Source organism: Mytilus californianus, unplaced genomic scaffold (genome assembly GCF_021869535.1).
Source record: "Mytilus californianus isolate M0D057914Y unplaced genomic scaffold, xbMytCali1.0.p SCAF_7, whole genome shotgun sequence".
NCBI classification, from domain to species: Eukaryota; Metazoa; Mollusca; class Bivalvia; order Mytilida; family Mytilidae; genus Mytilus; species Mytilus californianus.
In genome coordinates, this window is record NW_026262723.1 from 35,270,831 (window position 1) to 35,288,532 (window position 17,702).

At 31.4% G+C, this 17,702-nt stretch overlaps 1 protein-coding gene across 7 annotated transcripts in view; it reads left to right on the top strand.

Annotated features, from left to right (window-relative positions):
- Positions 1–17,065, top strand: part of LOC127710089 (FMRFamide receptor-like) — an 84,943-nt gene extending 67,878 nt beyond the window's left edge. For 4 of the 7 annotated variants that reach the window (XM_052215837.1, XM_052215841.1, XM_052215840.1 and 1 more), the window contains 2 exons: positions 2,033–2,100; positions 14,494–17,065. In XM_052215837.1, the coding sequence (XP_052071797.1) occupies positions 14,558–15,712 (1,155 nt within the window). In that variant the 5' untranslated portion in view covers positions 2,033–2,100; positions 14,494–14,557 and the 3' untranslated portion in view covers positions 15,713–17,065. Of the gene's footprint in view, positions 1–1,202; positions 1,353–2,032; positions 2,101–9,100; positions 9,164–14,493 lie in introns of those variants that run through there. The other 3 variants (XM_052215838.1, XM_052215843.1, XM_052215839.1) reach the window with 2 other exon arrangements.
- Positions 17,066–17,702: the final 637 nt, after the last annotated feature.

Here is a 17,702-nt window from a genome sequence, read left to right on the forward strand (position 1 = left end):
AGATTTGTATTGTCTGATGAATTATTTGTGATTTTTTTGTTCTAGTAGCTACGATATGCCCCTGTTTTTCTTTTAAACAGATAAACTAAGTATACAACAATGTGTACAACGTCAAAATACGTACACAGGAAGACTTTCAGAAAAGGCCCGGAGCTGTGTTAAAATGCAAAGTCAAGTAGATGATAAAAAAAATGCACAACCCAAAAATTCAATGATGTGTTGATGTAGTTTACTACTTATCGACCATAAATGAAACTTTGAATTGAAATTAAATTGAATGGAATGGGGGAAAGACATCACACAAAACAAACATTTGAACATTTTTTTATTACCCCAAAAAAACGTTTTAGGAAAAAAAATCATTAAAAAATCAAACTTGTATGAATTAAATTGAACGTTTTAATAACTTAAGAAGTGATAAAGGAATTTCCTTGAGTATTTTACAGAAGTACAATCGACACAAGTGATCACAAGTGATCAACACTTGTATAAGCATCTTATAATGAAATGAATCATCTCCTTAACTTTACTTGAACATTGAATTTTGTAGTACTTGTGCCTTGGTTCCTCCTCTGGTTTTGTAAAATTTTAGCGTACATGAAGAATTTAAATGAGTTCGTGAAGTTCATAAGTAAAACGTGCAATGTTTTCTCGGCATATATATATACATGTATATATGTATTAAAGGACAACCAAACTGTTAAATATCTTGAAGTAGAAGTTAAAGAAGAAGAATATTTATTCTTAAATGTAATTTCATCTCAGTTATTTTAACCGTATAGCCAATATGTAGGCAATTGTCAGGCAGTAAACGAATGGATTCTATATCATCTGAATTAAATCAGGGGCAATATTTCATTGGTATAGTACGACAAAGACGTCATCGTTCTGGCTAATAAATGGTCAAAATAGTTTATTGGAGCTATAAGCTTCTTTAATATCAAGGATACTAAATCGGAGTAAAAATCTCTAAGGAATCGATTGGTTATCAAGCGGATTTCAAATTCTTCATTGTGTTAATAGTATTGGATGGAAACGGGATGTTCTCTTACCATTTATAGTAAAGCACTGATATACATAAAATCAAAACAAAAACTTTATTGTCTGTTTCGTATTGATTACCGAAAGTAAAACGAAATACTAGAAATGATGAAAGAATGAATGTTTAATGCTTTCATTAGATGAAAAAAATATTTTTTCAATTTAAGAGAGAAAAAGAAAAAGTTATCTTAAACACTTAAACTTGATTTAGACAAAGTGATTACGATATGTAAACTTTAGTGATTCATACTCATAATGGAAATCTACATTTGCATATATCTGATATACCGAAAGGAAATACAAACGAGTCGGTAAGTGTATTGACAATCATCTTATTAAGCTGAAAGTTCTACGATCTGGCTACATGAAAGAGGATCGTAATAATTCATACCTCATGCATGTATTGCGCAAATTTAAACAATCAAGAGACCATATTTCGCATAGAAATGATATAAATCTGTAAATAAGTTTAAAATGTGTCGATTGTACAAAAATATGAAAATTTAATGTTCCAAACAATTGAAATGACAAACACATACATTTTTTCCTATTTTGTTTTTATTATTATTATTATTATTATTAATATTATTTTTATTATTATTATTATTATCATTTAAAGATTATATCTTATCACCACAACGCCACGAGAGTATAAACAATATACCAAGGTCAATTCAACCTGATATTTTGAAATATTGATACATATGTTTCACCTAATCACGCAATTGATTAATTAGCTGTCTTTTGATATTATCTCAATAACCTTTTACCCTTTTTTGTTTAAAACATATATTTAAAGGTGGATCCAACTAATTAATGTATGAACAGGAAATAAATTTAATCGTGGTAAACTATTTTCATATTTTCATTGATAAGGGTGAAATGCATATTTCAGCTAATTTATCAAATATATTTTATTATTAATACAATAGCGTTGTAGTTTAACTTTTGTATAGGCATTTATAACCAGATCCTTTCGTATCTCTTACAGATTACGTGATTTACGGAATACTCACTGAACTCCCAAGGACACTCAAATAGAAACATGTATACAAAATAGTAAGTACTGTGATTATTATAACAATCCTTTTTTAAGATGTGTAAAGAAATGTTTAATCTAATTGCAAAATAAAGCTTCTTGCGGATTTTTAATTTGCGTTTTTAACAATATATAGTCTATATATTACTGAATGGATTAAATGATCAAGAATAATATAATAGTAAAATTGAGAATGGAAATGGGGAATATATCAAAGGGACAACAACCCGACCAAAGAGCAGAAAACAGCCGAAGGCCACCAATGGGACTTCAACACAGCGAGAAAATCCCGCACCTGGAGGCGGGCTTCAGCTGGCCCCTAAACAACAATGTGCACTAGTTCAGTGAAAATGGACATCATACTAAACTCCAAAACATATAAATGAACTAAAATTAAAAATCATACAAGACTAACAAAGACCAGAGGCTCCTGACTTGGGACAGGCGCAAAAATGCGACGGGGTTAAACAGTAACTGTATTTTATTTCATCATTTGTATAATATTATTTTTGTGCAGCAAAGTTAAACGTATCGTTACAATTTTGGTTGAGAATAAAAGGGAACATAAGGTTATCGATGCTCATAACTCGTAAATCCATTTTCAATGCACAATCCAAGAGATAAAACCTGAGTCAATTGCATTAACACAAAAACGGAGCGAGACCGGATGCGTCGATATAGTAACATGGAGATTTATGGCACAAAAGTAAAAGCATGGGATTCATAATAACATTAACGATACCAATTTTACTGCACCAGATGTGCGTTTCGACAAGTAATGTCTCTTCAGGGATGCTCAAACACAAATGGTTTAAGAAATATCATTAGATATCAAATAGAGTAAAACCACATTAAATATGAATGTAGTTCGTTGATAAAAGGTAAAATGTTTTAAGTTAGTTAAGAAAAAAAAACATTAATTGAAAGTAAATAGACTGGTTGGATCTATTGCAGAGAAAAGATGAATCACTCGAAATGCGATTCCAAAGTCGTATCAAGTAGTTAGTGTCTGGTCAGTTGCATAACAAAACCGTTAATTATGACTAATAATGACGGATGGCAATAGTTGACACGCGATATTTATAACAGAGTAAACATGAATCTTTACAAACATATTAAAAGTAATTTGAAATGCTATGACAGGGAAACGATCAACAGATTCGTGATGTCGACTACACAATTTTTGTGAATTGATGATACATGTACCAGTCTCTCATCATCTAGATCCAATTGAGTTATTTTAGTTGAGAAGTATATCTCTTTTTGTCAAATATTTCCTATAAAACAAATCTCTGACATATCGAATCTATATAGATACATAAGCGCCAAAGGCGGATCAGATAATATGTTTATATTCAAAAATAGAAAGAAAACAACAGGAAAACTAGGACCATCATGTTTGTCATAGATTCTCGTTTTAAGTCGTCAATCAGTACCTGCCTCCTAAAATAGATCAAGATGAGAAGCCGACTTCGTCGCTATATAGTGTCCAGAGTTTCATGGTAATTGGGGTGTAGATAAGATTTTAAAATGTTCACTTGAATAACGATTATCGAGTACAAAGGAATTGTTGGTCTATTGGTTATATCGAAATAAGTTTTGGTATGTACAAACTCAAAAACGATGCCAGTTTTAAAATTGTGTACGCCATACTCGTTTTTCTTCGTACAAGCTAAATTGGAGTAGCAGCAATGGTTATCAAATGAACTTTAAAAAACAGGGTTGTCGACAAGGTAAACAGCTTCTTTTATGCACGTATCACATGACAAACGAGTACAAATAAGTATCTATTGATGCTAAAGGAGTTTTCTATTTTTGCTTTTCATTCTGTTTCTTGTCATTGTAAGATCATGTCGGCTTGCAGGGTTACATATGTTGTACCTATCGGAATATCGGCTATGTAGGCATTACAATCCCAAACACAAATGGCAAGCTTATGAATGGTTAATTAATTTAATCTTTATAAAGGACATCCACATATGACGTGTTATTTTTTACTATTTACGAAAAGAGAAATTCACTTTTAGAAAATTAACCCACAAAAAAAAAACAAACGCAAGTTTAAAAAAATGCATAAATAATATTCTTGAGTAAAAGTTACAATACCATGCATATAGTCAAATATAGTTAGACAACGCAATGAATCATAAGTCGATTACTTACAACAACTCTTAAGCGGTTAATATTCCGCATTAATTGTATATCATATTTGTTATATCAGAAAGGAAATATAACTAATACTTATATAAGTAAAATATTTTATAAGTTTTTTAAACATGTTTCAATCTATATATTTAATCTCGTGTACCCGATCTCGTTCCTGAATATTCAGTCGAACACTTTCATAATGATGTTGCTATTTTCATACAGTACGAGAGTCACTTGTGAAAGTGAAGTGACATATAAAGTTATTGTGCATAGAAAATAGAAAGACAAGTATATTAATTGTTACATAATACTTATAACTATACGTACGATTTGATGTAGACTCCACATTTGATCATATCTGGCTAGAGATTTTGGTCGAGCCCTTGAATTTGGAAAAGACAATGACCAAAAATATTAGATGCAGCATTCATTTAATGTCCTGTTAAAAAAAAATGAAATATTGAATTTTTGGAATTAAATTTCTACGGCAAAATATGGCCTTTAATTTCAACTTTATAATAAAGTTTCAAAAAGGCTTTTATTTATACTTTTGTGCCTTTTTTTTTATCTAAAAGACTTGGGCAAAAACCTTGTTCTGAACATACAATCTAAAATGTTCTGTAACCAAAAGGTGCCAAGAGCTATATCCAATTACTAAGCACCAAACTTTTTTTGGGTCATGGTTTGCGACCAAAGAACATTATGCTAAATAATGTTATAAAGTATCGAAAAATTAGACCAAAACTGTGGTAACAACAACAATAATGCATACCTAAGGGGTCACAATTTTGTAATTTATAATGTGATTTGCCAAAAAAAATATTTTGTATTAATAGTAATATCCCAACTTATTTTGGCCTCGTTAAAACATTGAAATATAAGGATCAATCTGATCAAGACCGAATGTTAATCAACACGATGTAACTTGAAATCAATAATTTAGAATTATGTAACCATAAATTATAATCATGACAGTCCTCCTATACGTCGTATTTTTAAAATGATTTCCCCCATCGTGCACTGAAATATTAGCATTTAAAAAATGTGTTATTAATGCAGGTTCAAATACCTTTGTTGAATTGTCTTCTGCACAAACATACGCAAGTCTCTAATCTAAAAAAGATTTTATACGTACAAAAGTGATGAACCTTTGAAATTTAATTACTTTTTTTAAGTTGTTTAATATACATTTATACTATAAAAAAACTGAAATCCTTTCCTGACATAATATATTATGGTCGGACGTTTTTGCTGGCCATTTTTACCGAATATGTTCCCATTTTATAGGATAATCGTGCATTTCTTGTTATACAATAAGTTTTTGCTTGGTTGCCATTTCATAATGACTTAAATATTTTCTATCGTTATTCAGACAAGAATATAATACAAAATTCCTGCCAATACTACGTTACTAAAACTAGACGTATAAATGGCATCAAAGCACTGTTCGACGAGCTTTACATTCGCAGGGCGGATCGAACTTTGTTGGAGACGCTTATCCTTTCGACGTACCCGGTTTCACGACTTTTGGGGCTCATTCAATTCCCTCAGTTTTACGTTTTTTATCCTTGATTTGTCTTCTGAGTCGATTTACGAGATTTAAACATCGACAAACTAATCTTGCCTTAATTTACAGTCTCCAAACTATAGACTAATTGTAAATGAATCATACAGAGAAAGCCCCATATAATTACAACACGATTGTGATTTCTGGAACGGAAGATCCAACATCGTTGAAAGTAAATTATCAGACGAAAGTCTAAAACAGTACCATGGTCGATCACGTTGATAACAGTAAAAACTAAACATTACTTGTCAACAATTATAGATTTAATATTTATAGTAAACAAACCATCAGTATGATTGATAATTACCAAATAGTTTTATTATCAGTCAGGAAGTAAGATTGTCACCATCAGACAAGTTTGACCCAAATTTGTTTATTTTAATTGATTTTAGTTGTAATATATTCTTTTGTTTGTTTGTAAATAGGCCATTAAATATCAATTAATAGTCAAAGTAAAGCAATTTACTAAAAAAAGTAAATGTACTTTGAAGGAAACGAAGGTAATTAAAAACTAGTGTTTGAAACAGTCGTTGGTACATATATACTGTCAACTAATTTATTTTAGTATATCCTTTTCCGCGTTTAGTCATTTTTAGTTGACGTCGAGATTTTCAAATTTGTGAATGTATTCATATAATAGAAAAATCCAAGTTTGACATACTGCCCACGATATAAATTCAGGTTATTTTATACTAGCGAAAATCACGAAAAGTAGTTGGTTTGCAGGAATGTGTTTTCATGTTGATATACACGATGTGCATTACCACTTTACATTAAAAAAAAAGAATATGTTCTGTGTTTGAGAATGAAAGGTTCATACTCAAAACAGTATCTTTAGAAGGAAATACATTTTTATTTCTAAAATACTCTGTTGGTTCAAAAATGATCGAAAAATACGGATGTCTTCATCTGAAGGTGGCACGGTAGTATTTCCTGGCCCATAGGGATAATGATAGCCTTTTTAGAATTTTCACCACTTTCTAACACTGCCCAAAATTCTACATACAAAGTAAACTGAAGTACTTTCATTATAATATGCAGAAATGAATTTGAATATGTATTATGACCGGTTTTTTTTTTTTTGCTATCTTTATAAACCTTAGGCCACTAGTGCTTTTATGTCTTTTATCATGCAGTGAATACAAAATTTTTTAAATTCTCAAAAATTATTTCATATCTTTTTACACCTGATCCATCTCAGTTTGGGAAAGTATGTTCAGTAGATACTGTATTTTTTGTCCAATCACACTGTTCAGATACATTGACTTAAGTAGGGTACACAAAAGAGCAACCTAAATTCCGGAATGTAAATACTACCGTGCCACCTGAATGGTTTTGATATCGTTTATCTTTAAAATAAAATTGTACTAACAGCTGGACCAAAGACGTCTACCTTTCCGGAATGACTATAAACTTATTAGAAATAATTTATCTAACAGCATTAACCGACAATAGACAATAGAGTATGACTTTAAGCGGATTTGTTCTTACTTATGCTCGTCAATGAAGTTCTTACTGAGAGAGATGAATCGATTTCTTCCTGTTGTGAAGTAATTTGGACACAGTGGGAATCATATTGTTTTCTAATGCTCATATGATTGAAACTGAGATATTGATACAATTCCCTGTCAAAATAACATAATAGGATTATTCTATAACCATATTGTCCAGTTTGCCACCTTATTATGCTAAGCGGTTTTCTCAGCGGGATTAAAATCAATTTCATTTCCAAAGAACCTTATCTTCTCCGCACTTGTGCCATTTATTATCTAATTATGTAGTAATTGTATTGAAATGGGATGTAAATGATCTGAATTCCTGTTTATTTAGATGTTTATCATGAGAATTATTTAGATTAATACATGATTGGTGCAAAACGGACTGTTTACTGTTTACCAATAAGCGCAGTGACGAAAGAAGCATATCTTTTTAAAAGTGTTTATGTATTTAACTTTTGTTCTTAAGCGTACCTGACTAAGGTTCCCCCTAAAAAATATTGATACGAAACGTACATAAAACAGTATATTGTCTATTGTCTAACATGTATAAAAGAATATGTATTATCCGGTTTTTGGAGGGTTTCATGTTGCCCAGTTTTTAGTTTTCTATGTTATCTTTTGTAGACTGGTGTTTGTCTTTAGTTCGTTTCTCGGTTTTGCCATGGCATTGTCAATTCGTTTTCGACTTTCGAGTTTAAATATGTCTTTGGTATCTTCAACTTCTATATTGGAAAACAAATCGTCTGATATCAGGTTATACATTTATATATCAAACTCAATCGTTGATAATGAAAAAAAGGTTTGAGGATAGACTTCTGGTTTTTTTTAAAAATGTTCAGGATACTAAATATATTCTTTATACTTAATTATATTTCGAAACAACATTTCGATTAATTTTGTAAGATTGGGATCATTAATAAAAATAAATAATACTAAGGACAATCTTAACAAAAAACGAAAGTCTCTTGAAATTACGGGATGCATTTTCTTTCATATCATATAGATTTTTGTAAAGGATGTCCTTCGATTCAAAATTTTGCTAAAACATGCAAATTGTTTAAAGTTATATCAAAATTGTTTACATCAGGTAGGCAAAGGGCTTTATAACATTAGTATCATATGAATACATGGAAACAAACTAATCTTAAAAGCTGTCATTTCGTCATTTCGACTGCTTCATTTTGAAACTTCACCATGTTTTATCAAGTTTACAATTATGAACCTGTGAGTGGGACAGTATCATGGTAAACTAATCATAATAAAAGTCTTAACTTCATAATCTTTTTTGTTGGTATATCGCCAGAACAAACACATGTTAGAGACCATCGCCGGATTTGGATGGATTCGGTTTACCCAGTCTTCAGTTTTTTATGCAGTGTTTTGTAGACTGTTGTTTGTCATTGTTTTTCATTTCTTTTCGACTTGTGAGTTTTGGATGTCCCTTTCGTATACTCCGCCTAATTTTGGTAGATAGTCTAGTCTTGTGCACCTGCCCAGTTGATTTGTCGAGTGATTCTTCTTATATAAAATGTCTTTGAATAATAAGAAATATAAAAACCGATGACAAATCTAAATCTATTTGCGAACAATGTGATAAATAAAAGAAAAAGGTTTGGTATTTGAATATCTACACTTTATTCATTATCTATGTGGCGTCATTTTGAATCGCGTGTCACTACTGTGTTGTCTTAGCTTTTATTAGTTTAAAATGAATGTTTAAATCTGCCCCTAATATTAGAAAAACTATTATCTTTCATTGATGAAAGCATTTTACGAGCAAGTACAGCAAAGATTTATCTTTTGCAGATCTTAGACGACATATTAAAAACTACTGAACAAGCCATCAATTCCCTGTTTAGCAACAATAACGTAAGAGAAAACACTGGCATGTAGATCATTTCTAATGTCAATATGACATTTTTTGAATTCACTGTGTCTTTCCTCAGCCAGACGCGTGTGAAATAATGGACAGGAAAATAGATTTGATGATTTGATATATTTAATTAACATCTGTAACATAGTTATATTAGCTATATATCGATAAACATGACATCGTATACGTTTAAATTGGATATTATCTTCCAATATCTAGACAGCGTTTTTTTCAATCAAAATCCTATGAATTGAACAAGAAGCTAATATTGAAAATGAGTCTTCAGAGATTAATTGTGGTAATGTTAACTTAATATAACGCTTTCTATTCAGAAATTTTATAGAAGTGATTGTTTTCGTAATTTTTGTTTGATGAATATTCACATTCACATAGAGACCACAATTTAACAGAGGCTTTTGGTTTTGTTTTAACTTGACTTTTCAGAATATATTCACCAATGTTATCAAAATTTATTTCAAGCTTGACATATTTATTGAAATCTGTCTATTTTTTGTCCCCCGCGCAACGCGTTGCGGGGGACATAGAAGTACTGGGCGTCCGTCCGTCGGTCTTTCTGGTCTTGGTAGCGCTCTTTCGTGTTCAGTTCTTGCCAGATTTTAATGAAACTTAGATCATATATAGATATAAGAAGATGTGGTATGAGTGATAATGAGACAACTCTCCATCCAAGTCACAATTTATAAAAATAAACCATTATAGGTCAAAGTACGGTCTTCAACACGGAACATTGGCTCACACCGCACAGCAAGCTATAAAGGGTCCCGAAAATTACTAGTGTAAAACCATTCAAACGGGAAAACCAACGGTCTAATCTATATAAAAAACGAGAAACGAGAAACACTTATGAACCACATTAACAAACGACAACTACTGAACATCAGATTCCATGTCTATATCAGCAATGTCTTGGACGAGTTAGAAAATCAGTGCCGATCAATTATTTTTAAAAAGAGTTATTTCCCTTGGAATCATTAATTATATGGAAAATTGCATCGTTAGCGCTCTCATGTGTACAATTCTTGCCAGATTTTTATGAAACTTATAGCATAGGTTTATATTAGCAATGTCTTGGGTGAGTTCGAAAACAGTGCCGATCCATTATCTTTAAAAGAGTTATGCCCCTTAGAAACATTAATTATATGGAAAATTACATCGTTAGCGCTCTCGTGTGTACAATTCTTGCCAGAATTTTATGAAACTTATATCATAGGTTTCTATCAGCAATGTCTTTGACTAGTTCGAAAATCAGTACCGATCAATTATTTTTAAAGGAGTTATGCCCTGAGAAATATTAATTATATGGATAGTTGCCTGATGAGCGCTCTAATGTGTACGATTCTTGCCAGATTTTTATGAAATTTATATTATAGGTTTATATCATTAATGTTTTTTAAGAGTTCGAAAATCAGTGCCGATCAATTATTTTTAAAAGAGCTATTCCCCTTAGAAATATTGTTTACATGGAAAATTGCATTTGCTCTGAAGCTGTCATTTCTCTAAGATATTTATTAATTGTTTTAAAGAACAAAAAAAGTGTTATTTAGTTATTGCCAGTGTACCTTTGATAGATAAAATATGTGCAAAACGGGGGACATTGGAATTCTGTTCTTTTATTTTCGTTTCATTTTATTTTTGTCCTTATTGTTTATTTACGACGACCCTGCATACATGCATTGTGCCCGCCTTCAATATTAACTTCTAATTTTTGTTTTAAGGAATTCACTTGGAAATGTAATTTTAAAAAAAAAGGTGATTGGAAATAAAGAACTTTTAATTTTGCATATATAAAAATGTGGTCATATAGGACAACATTTGTAAATATACTGTGTGACGAATTGAGTTTAAAAAATGTAGAGACAATGACAGATTTGTTCAAAAGTTTAATTCAGTAAAACCGCCCTAAATCAACCGAATTCATTTACGATTGACGATTTGTTCTGATTAGACAGGTATACGCTTTCCACATGTTGAATAACTATCAATATTCAGACTATATCTGATAAAGGGTTCCAGTTTAGACAGGTTCCTGGTTTATACATGGCTCGGATCATTCGGTTTTCACTGTCATTTTATAGATAATATAGTAAAACCGTGCAATTGCGTTGTTATTTTACCAGTGAATTCACATAAAAGTAACTGATGAAGCAATCGCAGCGAAGGGTTATCTTAGTCTGAAAATATTACACCAAAATCAGTCATCAAAAACATAGCTTCCACCGATGATAAACCGTAATCAGACTAATGCAGACATGTTTATGATGTCTGTAAATTCGTAACCAAGGCGTAAAACAGATATAAACGAAATGTCAAATAAACCATGAAAAGGTCCAATAATATTTAGGTTTCAATTACAGTTGAACATGTCAATAGATTCCGAGTGATGATCATCGTTAAATAAAAGCATTATTGTAAAAAGAAATAAGTACCTTCATGTTTTTGGAGCGTCTGTTGTCACGGAATGCAATTCATTATCAAATTTTCACCCTAATGGAAATTAACTAGTTTCGTTAACTGTAAAGTATATAGTAATATATACTAATATACGAAGCAACAGGATAGAATCTGTAATCTTATTAAGTAACGAATTAAGTTATGAAAGGTGGAGAAAATTACATTAATATCATCGGATTTATTATCTTATAAGTTGCCGATAGCGTCCCGAGACGGTCATTGATTCAACGCAACATTTTATTTGCGCATCGTTTACATAACAGTCAGACAGTAAATTAACACTATCCTTTGACGTTTATCCTGATGAAATGCTGATAGAATTTTTTGATGTAGTATCAAAGTGTATGTGAAATACACTTTATTTGATTTAATATAGGAAATTTCTCGGGCAAATATTTCAGAAGACAGGTTTGCATGCTAAACCAAATACAAATGTATATATAAACCTATCATAACGATGCCACTGCCCGTAATCATAAGCGTCTGAGCAATTGTTAAAGTACACACCGACTAGTATTTTGGAAATTAACAAGACAGTAGTTTAGCGATGTTAAAATCTCGTAAATCGATTAAAAATAGACAATTTTTTTACCAATGAATTTGTTTAACTGATATAACCAACCAATTACGAATCGAATCGAAATTAATTTAAATCTGACAATATTACACCAAAACTAGTCATGAAAACATAGTTTCTACGGACGATTACCCGTAATCATACTAATGCAGGATGAAAATACCTGTATAAGATACAAAGAATTGAGAAGCTAAATACATAAAACGTGTGAAAGCATCAAAAACAAAAACTGAAATATAGAATTAAAATTCTCGATATTTGCACAATTACCTGCAGATTTTACTAAAAACTCAATACTTTTAAAATTTGAAAAACTATGAACAAAAAGATAAAACTCTAATTATTCAATACACTACATATGTTGTCGTGAATTCGGATAATTCAAGATATCGTGATCAATAGCATGCATAATAAGTATTGTATGAGAATATTGTAATATTCTATGTAGAACAAAACCAAAATGTTTACATGGAATACAGTGTATTTTGCTAGAAATAAACTCATCATAGATACCAGGATTTAAATTTTGTACGCCAGTCACGCGTTTCGTCTACAAAAGACTCGAATCAAAAAAAGTTAAATAGGCCAAATAATGTACGAAGTGGAAAAGCATCAAGGACCCAAAATGACTACCTCGACTGTGGGTAAACATCGGTGTTTTGCCATGTTCAAAGTTTTGTCTTAAAGTTGAGGAGTAATATCCCTGAATGTTACCCTTCGTAGGACTTTGACTGCACTAGCAAAGTTAATTCTACTCGGAAATATATACACCAACATAAGTAATATAACTTTATTAAAAACACTGAAAATTGTTTAACCCCACAACGTGTTGTATATCATATGTACTTTTAAACGATGCAATAGGATAGCATCTGTAATCTTATTAGGTAACGCATTAGGTTATGAAAGGTGGAGAAAATTACATCAATCTGTAAGTCAGGAACCTCGTCAGTGGTTGGTTTTTGTCACATCTGTTAATGCTCTTATGCATTTAAGAAGTTTAAGTTGTTGGCATATTTTTGGCGGTGTCTGTTATATTTTTAACTTCTTGTCTAAATTCGTGGCCATTTAGAGCTTGACAATGTTAAAGAGGCTTATTTTTAAGACTATATGTTGACCTATAGATAGATGTGATCTAGATACTGGTGTCCATGAATTGCTGTCTTATTGACGCACAATTTACATCTCCATTAGATTATATCTATAGAGCAATGTATTGCAACTAGACCACGGAAGTTCTTAGATTAAGGGTTCCAGTGAGATTAAAGTACAATATATACTTTTTTAATAAACATGTTACAGATACCGGTTTTAATGAACTTAATTGTCAAGTTGAAAATATTATATTCTTCTTTCACTTTTAATGATATCTCAATTTTCTTTTTAAAAAACACATATATAAATTGATTTCCTTGAAATTCTACGGAAATTGATCGACAATAACGGAATATTTTGTATACATAGTTTTATATTGTGTACAAAACCGAGCTATAAATCGATGTTTTCAATTATTTAAATTGAAACCTGTTTAGTTTGGTTCATATTTGTAAGTCGTTACACATGTCCATTCAGTACTGACATGATTAAGAAATACTGTTTTAACATTCTTCGTTAATGAAATTAGTGTAAAAATAAGGTTCAGCTCCCTCAGACAAAGTTGATCTTGTATTAATTTGGCTATATTTTATTTACGATGAGTTATATTTAAGGCTGTACTTAGGTGAAATTAAAAAAATCTAGAATTTAAAATTGATACGCATTAGTTAAGGAACAAACAAAATAAGCTATAAATATCGATAGGCTATGGAGCTCCTTTTCGCGATATTTAATCTTTAAAAAATGGCGGGAAAAGGCTGACTCGGGCTTTTACCTTATATTTGCATTGGTATCATTTGGATCTCAAATCGAAAGAAAAGAAATCTAAAATCTGCTTAAATTTTGGTAAATGACCTTTTATGAGCTATTGAAGTCTTATATGAAAAGAAAAATGGGTGTTATTGGGCAAAATATTTTACCTTGTATTGTGGGAAAAAAACCAAGGAGTCCGACATCTGACAAAAATTCCTAAACCTGACCTAAGTACATCCTTAAGTCCGTTTTATCATATAGCTCCTTGTGTATTTGGTATTTATTCGACCTCGGCTTTCAAATTTGTGATGGAGGTACATCCTGGAAAGCCCTTCAGACGCATCAAAATATAGTGTTATTTTCATTTCATAGTTAAGAATTGTTTGAAAATTTTTGAAATTTAAAGTACTAATATGTCTTCCTTTTCAGGATATAGAGATGAAGAATAAGGAGAGAAAAATGAAATGATCGACAAGGTCAAGGTACTTTCAATATGGGAGTCCATGAGATAAACTTTGCATTGAATTTGTCATATAACAATGGTGAATACTTACAAGATTCGTGTAACACTTCTGCTTGTTGGGACGCCATATATCTTCAGTATGTGTTTAATGGAATATTGTTGCCCATCTTAGCCGTGGTTGGAATTCTGGGTAATGCCTTAACAATGGTGGTTCTATGGCGTCGTGAGATGCATTCATCGACAATAATTTTAATGAGAGGGTTGGTAGTGACAGATACTGGAATTATAATTGTAGCGTGTGTAGCAATGACACCATATACACTTGCGTTCTATCATCCGGAACTAAAGTATTTTAAAAACGTCATTTATCCCAATATATATATGCCTTGTACATTTCTAGTCATGACGATACAACAATGTAACGTGTGGATAACAGTAGCAACATCCGTAGAACGGTATGTTTCAATTTGTCATCCATTCAAAGCATCAAAGTGGATTTCAAAAAAGAAAACGAAAATATCATTATCCATCATAACAATTGTTTCGATTATTTATAACATTCCACGCTGTTTAGCATTCAAAACAAAAACTCCGTGTGTGGAGGGTCAGTCAAATGGCGAGTGTTTTGTTCTCATGACAACTGAATTTGGTGGCAGTAATTTTTATCACTTTTACCAACTATATCTGTATACTTTTCTTATATATGTGATACCTCTGTGTTCACTGCTTGTCTTGAATCTGTTGATTATTAATGAACTCATGCGTATGCGCAGACGTCGTGCTGGTTTAAATATACAGGAAGATAATGAAGCAAACCTTAGTCTAGTTCTTGTATTAATTGTTGTTGTCTTTTTGCTTTGTCAGACGCCTGGCTTGTTAGCACAATTTGATACTTTGTTTGATCCAATTGTGATGATTAAATATTTAGCTGTCAGCAACTTTCTTTTCGTTACAAATTCATCTGTGAACTTTTTGATCTACACTGCCGTTGGTCGAAAATTCCGAAAGAACCTTATGAAATTTTTCTCAAGAGTGTTCCGTGGATCTTCGTTTTCCGAAATTTCCCGATCTTCTCAATCAAGACGAGGCACTGTCGGTGGGTATGAACTGAACAATACAACTTATACAGCTGTTTCAGAAGAAACACAAATTGAAAATTTAGAGAAGATGCGTCTGAAAGATTAACCTATTTGCTTCTATATATGTATGTATTAGTGTTATGTGTGTGTATCGTAATAAAAAGATGTCAGAATATCAATAAGAGATACAGTGCCAATAAAGTTCCAATATGTTAGGACAGGAATTTTCAAAAGCAAAAACGTAATGTTTTGTATATTTCTATGTATCTTATAATGTTTAAGACGTCTTGTATTACACCAAAACTAGTCATGAAAACATAGTTTTAGATATTTTCAAGCGTCCCATACGTTGCCTGTCGTTAAATACTATATGGTGACCTCCAACTGTCTATTTTGTGTATTGTGCTGATTTGAACTTCTGTCTCGTTTCCCTAACTTGGTTTTATTCATATATAGAGGTATATATTCGACAGTACAATTTTGAGTCAGTGGTGCAAAAAAATACATAGGGTGTTATCTAAACTGGTTTCCGTATCATTACATGTAATTCGAAATTTAAGGCATTCTCAAAAACAGAGTAGGAAACCACTTTCTTTTTCAATTTTAATTGATTGCTATAAAAAAAAAAAAAGCTTGAACTGGTTATAAATACTGTACTTAATTGGGAATGTTCTGCTTTCATATGGTTGATAGTGAATTAACCTGAAATTCACTTTGCAAATTTGTCGGCCATTTTAACTCTTTGTTTCAATTATTTTAGGTAAGAAATTTTCACACCTAAACTGTACTCAAAACGCGATCTGTTCACATATTTGTAATCTATAATGCATTGAAACTACATGTAATTTTAACATCTCACAGGGTCTAGGGGATTGTTCGTTGCTTCCGATTACATTATTTTCCTTTTGTTTTGTTCCAATATTTCCTATTTGTGTACATTTTTACATAATATGACCAGATGCATTGAACAACGAATACACACTACGTCACACTTGACTTGGTACAAGGTCGTGAACGGGGTTAAACTATTTTTTTTAATATCTCAAACCTCCCATTTTTTAACACTCACTGTCGAATTTGCTGAAGTATTTTCTCGTTGTAGTTTATTGAAATGAACTGTTATGATTGTAGTTTAATCCAATATGAAATGTAGGGCAACATATGTAATAGTAATGAGTTAATGATTTGTTTTAAAATCATAAGAAGTCAATTATATGTTTGCGTAACTTTAATTTTACAATCATTTGAAAGTTTTACACTTTGCACTTTCTGAACACATAACTATGACTCAAAAAGGGAGTTCCATGTATGTGTATATATCTTATTGATGTTTTGACATTTATAGCAGTGTAAACAGTACTTGCTAATTATGTGATAGGTCGTATTTATACATTTATTATTTATTATACACTTGTCTTTCAATATCACATTGTCATTTCAAAATAAATAAGAAATATTATTATGGTTTAATTTATGATTTCAAATTTGTTGAAAGTATCTGCGAATTACTGGGTCATGTTAACTTCAAAGACAATAATACATGTCTACATTGTCTGTACTGGATATACCACTAAACGTTAACCCCTAACATGTTCAGTAGATTGATGTTTGCCTTCGTCATAGATTGATATGGAGCTAGAATTGATTGTAAGTAAAATCTAAGAACGAAACTTTGCAACAAAAGGGTTTTTCTAATTTTTGCAGTTGGGATTTTTTTTTTTAGATACTAGTCTCTGGTGGACAGTCGTCTCATTCGCAATCATACCACATCTAGTTATTGGTAGTAATAAACACATAAGAAAGAATGAAATTTGTAAAAATATTTATTACTTTATAACCAATAAACCATATTTATAGAATAGAGAATGGAAACGGGGAATCTGTCAAAGAGACAACTCAACCAAAGAGCAGAAAACAGTCCAATAGAGAAGTTCTCGCCCGGACACACACTTCATCATCTTGCACATTGTAAAACCATACGCCTTAAGCACAGTGATACACTCTACTGTCTCCAAACAGCACAAAAGACAAACTCTGTGAAAAATAGAATAGAGAATGGAAACGGGGAATATGTCACAGAGACAACAACCCAACCA